General features: G+C 42.5%; 1 protein-coding gene across 2 annotated transcripts; it reads left to right on the top strand.

Annotated features, from left to right (window-relative positions):
• The first annotated feature begins 3,714 nt into the window (after positions 1–3,714).
• dele1 (DAP3 binding cell death enhancer 1) lies at positions 3,715–12,372 on the top strand. 2 transcript variants are annotated; one of them, XM_066642253.1, is made up of 11 exons: positions 3,715–3,888; positions 4,673–4,790; positions 5,127–5,232; positions 6,750–6,888; positions 7,154–7,390; positions 7,550–7,696; positions 8,976–9,118; positions 9,375–9,539; positions 9,654–9,746; positions 10,012–10,165; positions 10,557–12,372. In XM_066642253.1, the coding sequence occupies exons 1-11, from the start codon at positions 3,858–3,860 to the stop codon at positions 10,793–10,795; spliced, it is 1,572 nt and encodes a 523-aa protein (XP_066498350.1). In that variant the 5' UTR covers positions 3,715–3,857; the 3' UTR covers positions 10,796–12,372. The 2 variants fall into 2 exon arrangements, with proteins under 2 accessions (XP_066498350.1, XP_066498349.1); XM_066642252.1 differs by having other exon boundaries at positions 7,547–7,696.
• The last annotated feature ends 251 nt before the right edge of the window (positions 12,373–12,623 follow it).

The following is a 12,623-nucleotide window of genomic DNA, read 5'->3' as shown; positions in this document are numbered from 1 at the left end:
TTGTCCTGCTGCATGTCCCAGGCTCTTGAAATTCATTCATTCATTCATTGTCTGTAAGCACTTATCCAGTTCAGGGTCGCGGTGGGTCCAGAGCCTACCTGGAATCATTGGGCGCAAGGCAGGAATACACCCTGGAGGGGGCGCCAGTCCTTCACAGGGCAACACAGACACACACAGATTCACTCACACCTACGGACACTACGGACCACCTACCGACGTGTGTTTTTGGACCGTGGGAGGAAACCGGAGCACCCAGAGGAAACCCACGCGGACACGGGGAGAACACACCAACTCCTCACAGACAGTCACCTGGAGCGGGAATCGAACCCACAACCTCCGGGTCCCTGGAGCTGTGTGACTGCAACACTACCTGCTGCACCACCGTGCCGCCCCTCTTGAAATTGATAACAAGTATGATACATCCACCACCATGGTTCACAGATGGCATAAGATCCTTGTTCTGTTTTGATCTCATCTGTCCACAAAACGTTTTTCCCAGTAGCATTCTGACTTGTCTACGTTTGTTTTAACAAACTACAGATGGGCAGCGATGTTCTTTGTGGAGAGCAGTGTTGTGTAGTGTTCTCCTAGTGGTAGACTCATGAACATTAACATTAGCTAATGTGTGGTTACTCTAAGTTACCCTTACATTTGTACATGACTGACTGTGAATTGGTGGAGTCCAAACCCTTCAGAAACTATGGCAACAAGATGAGGATCAACATTTTTTCGAAGGTCCTCAGGCATCTCCTTTGTTCATGCCGTTATACACTACCACAGACATGTTGTGAAGATCACACTTTGATAGATCCCTGCTCTTTAAACCCAATTCTAATTGTTTCATTTCTTTAATCAGGTTCTATTCATTTACTTTTAGTACTTGGGTGAAAATCTGATGAGGCTTTAGGTCATGTTTTGGAACAAATATAAAACCTTATAGCATTCACATGCTTTCAAGCCCCTTGTGCTTGCATTTACTTATGGCACTTTTCCACTGAATGGTACCTACACAAGACTCAACTCTACTCTGCATTTCTTTCTTTTCCATCAGTAAATTTGGTCCTGGACCCTGATTCTTTTTAGTCCCTGCTCTCTTATAGTTCAGAGCGATCTGAGTAAGAACTAAACCGTGGTGTGTAAACCTTGCAGAGCACTTATTGTCCAGAGAGAGTCATCACTCTATGCCACACAATGCAGACGTCCAGCACTAACCCTTTAAACTTTGAAAAATCTCCAGCTACAGCAAAGATCACATTTGTTTTTATCCTACTCACAATGGCAGCTCCTTGGTTCGGTGGTCGCTACAACGAGGAAGGAACAGACTCTACTGATGGATGACAGAGCTGTGTTCAGTCCCAAACAACAACAACGACAGCAACACGCCAAATCACGAAGAGTAAACAATGCTTAACGTTAACGCTGCCGTTGTTGTGGTTCCCAAAACCTGCTGTTTCTATATAAGATGGGGTTTTGTGATGTCACTGGCTACATTTTGGAGGTTGGAGCTTTGGTAATAGAAGACAAGCCAGGGACCAAACCCAGAGTACAGTCCAGTAGAGTAGGTACTATTCAGTGGAAAAGTGCCATTACTTTCCTACACTTAGACATCTATAGTGCTCTTCTAACATTTGTTGGAACATTAGGGAATCCATAGCATCCACCTGGCCATCACAGGGCATCACACACCCACTCAGTCACTCAAACACGTCCAGTGACTGTCCAGTAAAACATGACCTGTCCAGTAAAACATATAACAGTATTAAATTTCAATGGTAGTCAATGTAAAATATTTTATTCCAAGTCATTTTGGAGCATTTCTACTGGTCCCTTCACAGTGTGAAGGACAACAGCTGCGTTCAAATGATGTAGTAAACTAAACATCCACAAAAATAGGGATAGAATTTTTTGATTGGACAGTGACGATGTGTTTCTGGATTGTGGGAGGAAGCCGGAGCAGCTGGAGGAAACCCACATGGGAGGAGCACACTAAAGCCCTCACAGATAGTGACCTGGGGCGAGGATCAGACCCAGGCTCTGTGTGGCAGCAGCACCATGCCGACCACATGGTGCACCCCTCTGGATCACACTTGGTATTATTTGGGTATTTACTTTTGGACATCGAGTGTATGTCATTGGAATTCTAGAAATAATAATAAATACCTAAATAAATACAAATATTAAAACAACACAATCATGGTGTTTGGGTCATAATCAGAATCAAAAACAACCCCCTCCTTATAAATGATGATGCTGTATACAGTAAAACAAGCCTCATTTCAGCTGATTAAAGTCTCCGTGCTGAACATCTGGCTTCAAAGCAGATCTTAAAGGAGATCCGCATGGACTCTGAGGGTTTCTGACCGCTCCTGCCATGTGGAAGCTGCTGACCACAGTCCACCACATCTGAGCCTCGTACTGGGATCCATTTTAAGCGGCCCAGCGGCGGGCGACTTCTTAGGGTCAGGCTTTATGTCATTTTTAGGTCATTTAAAGAATTGCCCAGTGATGACCACAATGACGTCCATCTGAGGCCTTTCTCTCTTGTTGCTGGAGACCAAAACCAAAACCCACTTTTCCTTTTACAAATGCGTTCGAGGGAGAATGACACCAAAGCTGCTGGGACACATTAGTCTGGGAGGAATGGTAATTACAGACTGGACCGCACACACACACACTCGCACGCACACACACACTGAAGCACGCTTTCATACTATTCACACATAAACATGAAGTTTTCAGCTTGTGAAGCTAGATCCGCTGACGTTGTGGTGGTGGTGTGTCAGTGTGTGTGTGTCACCCGTACAAGTGGATCAGACACAGCAGTGCTGCTGGAGTTTATACATTTCTGAGGATCATATAGAAGAAGAAGAAGAGTCTGACAACCACCTCATGCCCGGGGAGCAGTTTGGGGGTTAGGTGCCTCGCTTTATCTTTTCTTACTGGTCCCAGGAACTGAACATGCCTCAAGCTCACTTCTCTAACCTCAAGGCCATGGCTGCACCCCGTGAGAAGTTCCCTGTGACCACAGATGGAGGACTAAAGACTGACCAACCCAAACGGTGCATCAACAGATGAGCTACTGTCTCTGACTTCACATCTACAAGGTGGACCAACGAGGTGGGAGTGTCTAACGGACACTAGTGGACGGTGAGTGGGCACAAGGTTTAAAAACTCACTTGTAAAGACTTGTAAAGGGTCATTCTCAAAAACACAAACATTACATAACCCTTAAACAATTAACACAAAGATAATTGGGCTGTAAGGGGAATCCCTGCTTGTAACATTTGATTTGTTTGGAACAAACTGTCCTAATGCATTATTCATATGATGTAAGCAGCAAACAAATATTAAATATAATTTACAGTCACTTGAGCTCTCAGTTAATTTACACATTTAAGATCTAAGTGTGAGTCAATGAGAGATTATAATGAAGTGTGCTTGAAGTATGCCTCTTGTGTATAATGTATATGTCGCCCTCTAGTGGTCTATTATATAGTAGTGCTGGTGGAGTGTTTAAACCTGTGTCCACTCATTGTCCACACTGTTAGACAGCCCTACCTCGTTGGTCCAGCTTGTGTATTTATATATATATTATAATTATTATAATTATTTAATTTAATTATATTTATATAATTTTTTTTAAACAAAAACAAAACACCTTTTTAATATAAGTCCTGTGTGCTTGCATCATGCCCGAGACCCCGCCCCCTCACCGTCCGGAAATAAGTCGTGACTTTCGGCAGTCTTCGCTTGACGCTTTGGCGCCGCGCGGTGAATTATAACGATGAAGGAAAGAAGATAAACACCGCTTTAACCACCACCAAACCCCGACATTTCACCGCTCACACCCCGAGGAGATGTGGCGAGTCCAGGCGCTGCTGGGGAGAGGTGAGGGAGCCAGCATTTTGAAACTAAACCTTCAGCTCCGGTTTACAGTTATTGCACCATAGCAAATGTCACAGTGAAAGGCTGCGTTCCAAACTGTACACTACAGCACTACGTAGTGCGCCAAGACACAGCGCCCTCCTCAGCTGCACGTTCAGCTAGTGGAGTGTTTGTGTGTGCAGTTTAGGACGTGTCTTGTGTTTGCCAACATTTGTTTTTATGGCTTTGCGGGCACTCGGTGTTCCAAGTACATTAGTGCGTTGGCATTGTGAGGACATTTATGTGCTGTGCAAAGACTTGAAAAAGAGAAAGCAGCTTGTCTTTAACATAAAAAATAGAAGAAGTTAAGGTGTGTGTGTGTGTGTGTGTGTGTGTGTGTGTGTATGTCTGTGTGTGCGCAATGTGCTTCAGTTTAGTTACATAACTGCTGTTTAATTCAAGCTTCTGTGGAGCATGGGGCTTATTAATCACAATTCAGTAGGTTTTTTAAAGATTCTAACTTTTATTTAAGTAAAGAATTGGAAATATAAAGAATTTAAACCAGTGTACATATTAGTTTGGGTTTTTGTTTACCACAGTTCTGGCTGTAGTGCTTTCATCAAATACAGGTTGTTGTGTGAGTAGTCTGTTGAACCCTGTGTAGTCTGTAGTTTCTTCAACTGTGAAGGTACACATTTGTAGTTTGTTTAACCCATTGCACATAGGCTGGAGTTGAAGTCAACGTGTTGTCTCCAATGTGTTTAAGTCCTTGTTGGTCATTTTGCACCACAATGCTCTTTTGCTGCAGCATTGACCCGTTGTCATGGGACCGGGCCGCTGCGTCTTTCAAATGGACACCACGTGGAGGATGAGGTCATCAATTCCTCAACTGTCCTGTCCACCAGCCGCCACGTCTCGGACAGCAGGTACCCACCCTCTCACCCATCCGTCATTACCTCAAGTCCAGCCTTTAGTACAGTTCAGTCTCTGCTTTCACCTGTGGCTTTAATTACTTCTACAAAATCAGATAGCCCATCTGCTCATCTCCTGTTGTTTGGATGAGCTATACACCATCGTAGCCAGACAGGATATTGTGTATAACATAGTAACCAGGTAATGTGTAATGAAAGCTTTTATATTGCTGAGAACGGTAGGCAGGCTTCCATTCAATTTTAGCTGCAAACTGAAATAACAAAGACTTATATGTAGTGTAGTGACCTGGTATCTCCTTTTACACTTACTCATTTTCATCTGTGTCTCAGCTCTCAAAGAAAGGAGGATGGAAAGCAGAATAAGAAGAAGAGAAGGACCTCACAGTTCTGTTATGCTGGACTGGCACGGTATACAGCGCTGGATGCAGTGGGCTGGGTATAGAACATAGACACACACACATACACACACACACACACACACACACACACACACACACACAAACACAAAATCACAAAAATGCAGTCATTAGAGCTATAAGTCCACTCTTAAAAATAATGGTACTATAAGGGTTCTTTATTAAAGGAAATACCAAGAACCCAGTTCTATACGGCACCAATAAGAGTTCTCCTATAACTACAATGTCAAGCTTGTTACAATAAAAGGAACATTTATGGTGCCTTTTTTAAAAGGTGCTATATAGACCTTTATATATTAATCCCGGACGAGCCCCCAAATTCTGTTACGACCCAGTCTAGGGTTGAGCCGTAACAGAATGAGGTGTGTGTTGGAATTAATATATATGAAGGGAATAACTGTAACAGAAATGTAAATGCTGAAACAAAAGGGACACAAACGGAAACACAGAATGGATAATGAATAGAATATATATTGTAGATGTGATATTTACAATGGAACCAAACACCAGTGAACTTCAGGATGGCCTTAAGCCGACAAAAACAACAAACAAACACCCCTCCTAACTGACCCACAAACAGCTCTAACTTACCTCAGTGAAAACAAAAGACAATATCTTACCTTCCTCCCTGTCTATCCACAAAAAAACACACAAAACCCACTCCCAAAACAAACGGCAGCCAACCCTACTCTGGTGAAATGTATACACAGTGTTTACAATAATTTACAAAAGATAGCTCTAGCGTCAGTAATCAAAAAGGGGCAAACACAAACTCGTAGTCGAAGTAGGAATGGAACAAAGTCAAAACCAGGCAAACAGAATTCAAAATACACAACACAAATCACAGCACAAAACAAAGCTTCCTAACAGCGTACACAGAGACGTATTTATGACTCCCGCCGAGATGACATAGACGAAATGGTGACAGACACAACACATGGACTGGATGGTGGACTGGACTCAGGACGACGCACAAATACACGAACTGGAAACTGGAATGAACTCTAGACGGGTGAACAAACATGGACTGGAACAGATTGCAGAACCTATAAATTTACAGAGATAGTGAGAGAGAGAGAGAAAACACACACATACACAGCGCAGCGTAACACCATCTACAGCACGTTTTTAATCAGTCTGAATAACCCTCTCACAATACAAGGAACCCTTTAATCATGCAAAAGGTTCTTCAAGTGTTCAAGGTTCTGTATAGAACCGTTTCCTTTAATAAAGAACCCTTCTAGAAACATCTTTTGTTGTGTGTATATTTTTAAGTTCCAAACTGTATAAAACATTATTCATGAACATGACATAAGAACGCTTTGCTGAACCTGGATGAACCAGTGTATGCTCCACAGAGTGGGTGCCCCACATGGGGGCAGCCACTTTTAAAACAGTTTCGTACAGAACCTCTCACACATCCATATGGTCACAATAACTAAACAATTGAAGAATAGATAAAGTGGTCTTCCTTTGAATGAGACAATTAAACACACACTTTCTACGTTGTACACTAATGCAAGTGCTGTGTGTTTAGGGGGCTGCAGCCATCCTGTTTATGCAGCTTTGCAGAAGGATTCACTCTCAGTTCTCCTCAGTGGCAGAACAGACCCCAGCACCACCCCACCTCACCAGCCTTGTCCACAAATGCACCTACAGGACTCTGGTGGACATCTGTGAGTACTGTCTGTCATTCATACTGATCATCATCTTTAGCTGGTTTAAACGTGTGTTTGTATGTTGAGATGAACTCGTTACTAATGTACAGTCATATGCAGAAGTTTGGATATCTCTGGTGAGGAAGAACTGTGCTAGAAAATTACCTTATTTAAGTTTACTTTACACAAACTTTACTGTACACCGTTATAGTACATCAGTGTTTACCCTACACCGTCAGTATCTAGTCGTAAATTCATCTCCTTTGCTCTTTTACTCTCTCAGTGTCCAGGCGTGAGATGTTGGCCAGTGGCGTGAGTGTGATGTGTCTGAAGAGGGCGCTGGCGTACCAGGATCAGACTGACATCAGTGTGAGCAGCAGCACTAGCAGCAGTAGTGAAGGTGGTGTAAATGACTACAGCAGCAGCGAAAACAGTAGCGCTAATGAGGAGTGTGACCTAGACCTACAGAACACACACACCACCCCCCAGCAGGGGGAGACACTCAGCCACAGAACCAGAGGTTAATATTAAAGCTTTTCAAATTATATTTAAACACTTTAAACTGTCCCTGAATGCAACAGTTTATACTCCATAGAGTGTGTCCCCTACATGGTGACCATGTTTATCACAGGTTTAATTAACAGAATTATGGAACTGATCTGTGTTTATTTTACAGAAGATAATTCCCTTGAATTTAACACAACTGGAGAAGTGGCCACTAGCTGCAAACCACAAGAAAATCAAAAGTCTCACTCTCTGGACGAGGCTGTGGAGAATCTGAGAGATGTGGCGCAAAACAGTGTCCCCATAATCCTCAACATCATCGGTAATTTCTGCTGGTTTCAGGGCTTAGTTAAACCTATGTGTTGTTTTAATGTGATGTGGTCATATAATTAAAGGGAATTTATCAGATTTTTTAAAATGTTTGCATTATTGGATCAGTGAAATATTTAAAATTTGTTTCCTTTTTACAATTTTATAATGTAATTTTCAAATGAAATGCATCTAAGAGTGAAAAACATGGGCTATTCTTAGAGGACTTTTAGAATTGAATTGTTCTGAAACCAGTGTGACTGTCTGTGAGGAGTGTGGTGTGGTCTCCCTGTGTCTGCGTAGGTTTCCTCCTGGGTGACTGTCTGTGAGGAGTGTGGTGTGTTCTCCCTGTGTCTGCGTAGGTTTCCTCCTGGTGACTGTCTGTGAGGAGTGTGGTGTGTTCTCCCTGTGTCTGCGTGGGTTTCCTCCGGGTGACTGTCTGTGAGGAGTGTGGTGTGTTCTCCCTGTGTCTGCGTGGGTTTCCTCCTGGTGACTGTCTGTGAGGAGTGTGCTGTGTTCTCCCTGTGTCTGCGTAGGTTTCCTCCGGGTGACTGTCTGTGAGGAGTGTGGTGTGTTCTCCCTGTGTCTGTGTGGGTTTCCTCCGGGTGACTGTCTGTGAGGAGTGTAGTGTGTTTTCTCTGTGTCTGCGTGGGTTTCCTCCGGGTGACTGTCTGTGAGGAGTTGGTGTGTTCTCCCTGTGTCTGTGTGGGTTTCCTCCGGGTGACTGTCTGTGAGGAGTGTGGTGTGTTCTCCCTGTGTCTGTGTGGGCTTCCTCCGGGTGACTGTCTGTGAGGAGTGTGGTGTGTTCTCCCTGTGTCTGTGTGGGCTTCCTCCGGGTGACTGTCTGTGAGGAGTGTGGTGTGTTCTCCCTGTGTCTGTGTGGGCTTCCTCCGGGTGACTGTCTGTGAGGAGTGTGGTGTGTTCTCTCTGTGTCTGTGTGGGTTTCCTCCGGGTGCTCCGGTTTCCTCCCACAGTCCAAAAACACATGTTGGTAGGTGGATTGGCGACTCAAAAGTGTCTGTAGGTGTGAGTGTGTGAGTGGATGTGTGACTGTGTGTGTTGCCCTGTGAAGGACTGGTGCCCCCTCCAGGGTGTATTCCCGCCTTGTAGTATAATGAATGAATGAATGAATGAAACCAGTGTGCTTTTTCAGAGTTTTTGCAGAGTTTAAAATTCTGCAGCCTGTCTAGACTTTTTACAGGTGACGTGACACTTCCTGTGAGGTCAGTTTTAGGCAAATTATTTGGAAACTCATGTGTCCTCATGTCCTTCCTCATGTCTGTGTGTGGCAGGTCTGGAGAGTGCTAAAGCAGGTGATTATGAGGCAGCATTTGAGTGTTTTCTGGCCTCTGCTCAGCTAGACTACAGCAAAGCTCAGTTTAATGTGGGAGTGTGTTACGAGAAGGGCCGTGGAACCAGTGAAGACCTCAGCAAGGTACACACACACACACACACACACATAATGATATGGAAACATGTCGGAAATTGATGAAACTTTTAACTGATTTTCTAAGCGAGACAAGTCCTCTACAGCAAAACATATATTTGCAATCATTGATTTACACAGGATTAATGTGATCTGGGGATATTTCTATCACTCTGATTTAGTAGGTAAAAGGCTCAATACGACCTGTATGTGAAGGTCCTAAAGCTCAATTTGTGTTTCTGTCTGTGTGCGTTTGTGTGTGTAGGCGTTGCAGTATTACAGGTTTGCAGCAGCCGCGGGTCACAGACAGGCTCAGTACCGCTGTGCTAAACTTCTCTTGAACAGCAGGGGGCAGGAGAGTACTTCAGACACAGACACTGCTACCGCCCTCTCTCTACTTCACTCCGCAGCAACTGCTGGACTCCCAGAGGTACAGAAGACATTTAATTCATTATAACTCTGTGTAAAACGCTGATTTTGTAATTTACAAAATAAATTAGAAGTGTTTCATACCGTTTCTCTCCGTCTTTTCTCTCTGGCTCAGGCTCAGCTGTATCTGGGTGTGCTGTTCTCCCAAGACACAGATTCTGATGGAGTGAAGTCTGTTCAGTTTTTTAGAATGGCAGCAGAGAATGGAGTGAGACTCAGTACATACTTCTTTCAAACGCACACACAGGCTGCAGTATTGGAGCTCCTAGCCTCCCAATTTGGGAGTTAACATCAATTTTTTTTTTTTGTTTTTTTTGCTCCTGTTTGAATTGCATATTCCATGTCTTATTAAAATGTTATATCTTCTTTTTATTTATTAAAAAAATACATTTGAGAATATTTCATAATGCAAAAACCAAACCAAAAAAAAGGTAATTTGTTGTGTGAATTGTTTTGTTTGTGTGTGTGTGTAGGACAGTACTGGGCTGCTGTTCCTGGGTCAGTGCTATGAGAGAGGGTATGGTGTTCCACAGTGTTACAGGACGGCAGTGGGTCTGTACCAACAGGCAGCGGCTAAAGGCAATAAGCAGGCCAAGGACACTCTCAGAGACCTACACAGCAGCGAGGGTAGGTATACACACACAAACGCTGCAGAAAAATGGATAGACCATTAGAACACCTCAAGGTTCATGTCCAGTCCATGTAGAAAAGTAGCTGGTCCAGGTTTTTAGCCTACTTCAGGGATGCTACCAGACTATATCTATAATTGTTAGTATATCTGTTACAATTTTATTAATATCTAATGAATAAAGCAAATTAAATGTAATAATGTATCAGAATATCTGCCTAAACAGCATTGTTTGTAAGTGATATTACGCAGTGCTGCGGGTTCAGCGTACAGTTCAGTTTGGTGGTTTCTTTGTTATTAAAGAAACATCTTGTGGTTTAACTAAATAAATATGACTTCTCTCTCTCTCTCTCTCTCTCTCCCTCTCGCTCTCCCTCTTCCTCTCTCTAGTCTTACGTTCTATCCGTTCTGAACCTTGTCTGTCGATTCTGGATCAGCTGCATCTGAGTGTCATGTTTCCACAAGAGTCGCAAGAGGCAGGGGTGGGCCCAAAGCCGCGACCTGATTGGCCCACTCACCCACTGCCTCATTCATGGAGCACTGGCAGTCTCACTGGCCGGCCTCCATTCCCTACTCAGACGCTGAACACTAACAGCAAAAGTGGAGGTTGGATAATAGGGGTGGGATAATGCGCGTGCACACACACACACACACACATGCATGCACGCACACACACTCTAGTAAAGATTCTCAGTATTTTACTCCACCAGAAAAAACAGCTAACGTTGTGTAAAACACATTCATATGCTTTTATTTCATACAACAATTATCTTGCTTTTTTAGTGCTTCCTTTGTGGACAGATCCAGTGTAAGACACAATCTCTTTACTGCCCTCTGGTGGAGCATAGGGCTCATAGTTCTTCGCTATGAGAGTTTGAATTGTTAGTCAAGAGCTAACTAGCATCCCAAAATCTAATTTACAATGCACTTTTTCAAATTTTCATTAATTGTCATTTATTTGACTCATACACACACACACACACACACACACGTGTACAGGCCATACATGTATTTTTTCATCATTAAACCGTTCTGAGAGCACAAGGACAAATGGACTGTCTCTAAAGCCCTGATCGTTAGGGTTAAGGTTAGCGTGGAGAGATCTGACAGTGGAATGTTTCTTTTAAATCCAGGAAAAGCTAGAGAGAATGGAGTGTTCAGTTTTCTTATAAGAATGTATTATTGGTTGTGTTTTATATACCTACAAAAGAAAGGGAAATCATCCATTACATTTTTGTTTGTTGGCTGTGTTTGTAAATGTGTATTTTGTATGGAATTGCAGGTTGAGGTTTACTTTTTTATTATTTTTATTATTTTTATTTAGTTTTACATTTTATCACTGAGCCATTTCAAGAATGCTGCCTCTTAACTTCTTTAAGTGTCCTCTATCATTTTCACCATAGGGTTATGGCTGGATTGACTAGGCCCTTAAAGGTATACTCCATCCACAAAGGCTTATATATATATTACAGTAATTAAGGGCTAATTGACATACAATGAAAGGTTTGAGGACATTGGAAATAATTGGTGAGGTCCCCTACCCACACAGATCAGTTAAGTTGTGCATGCACAGCGTGTATAATCTCCATAGAGAAGCATGAAGCTGTTATAGATGTGTTTAAGGTCGCCATGTTCATTGCCAAACCTCAGAGAGGGACGTGTAAAGCCTCCCAGCAGTGGAATTGTGTTCTCTGTTGGGATGAAACTCTTGGTACACTTGAAATACTCGGTACCTGATCTCAGTAAAGTCCTCGTGGTGGAATGACATTAAATCCTCACAGAAATGTTCAAAGACCTGCTCCAAAGTCTTGTAGGACAGAAGCTGTAAAGGGAACAAACTCCCTGCTGATACCCTTCATTTTAGACGAGTGCTGGAATGTCCGGGTGTCCATTTCATATTTTGTGAAATGTATATCTTAAGAATAATGATTTAATATAATTATGTTTATGTTACAAAACACTGTCCAATTTAATGCTATTATTTATAGGATGTGCCAAAAAGTTAAAAAGTCTAATGTGCCTTCATTAAAATACAGAAAAACATAAGTAGTTATGTGAACATAACATGTTACTGGAAAACAAAAAGCCTTGTGAATATTTTTTTTTCTATATTTACTTTTTCGTGTTTCTGTCTGAAGTGAAATTGAGCACTACTACTGTCTGTTAGACGCACACTATTCTGTTTATTTCTGAATAAACAACATTTTCTAGCATTTCATCTGTGATGTGAATTTGCATAACATGTCTGTTACAATGTGTTTAATATAGTTGAGCTTGTTTCTAATAAGTTACAACATTTTAAGTAATTTATTGTAAAAATCCAATACCCCGTGATCATACCAAGCCAATTATTTTAGTGACACTGCTTATTGTAAACTTTCAGTATCCAAGTGCATGTTAGAATCTGTGAGCCAATGAGAATGCTTGTTCCAAAATCCAGAGATATGATTGGCTGTC

Source organism: Hoplias malabaricus, chromosome 13, assembly GCF_029633855.1.
Source record: "Hoplias malabaricus isolate fHopMal1 chromosome 13, fHopMal1.hap1, whole genome shotgun sequence".
NCBI lineage: Eukaryota > Metazoa > Chordata > Actinopteri > Characiformes > Erythrinidae > Hoplias > Hoplias malabaricus.
Note: the sequence above shows the minus strand (reverse complement) of the source record. Positions and strands in the feature narration are given on the sequence as shown.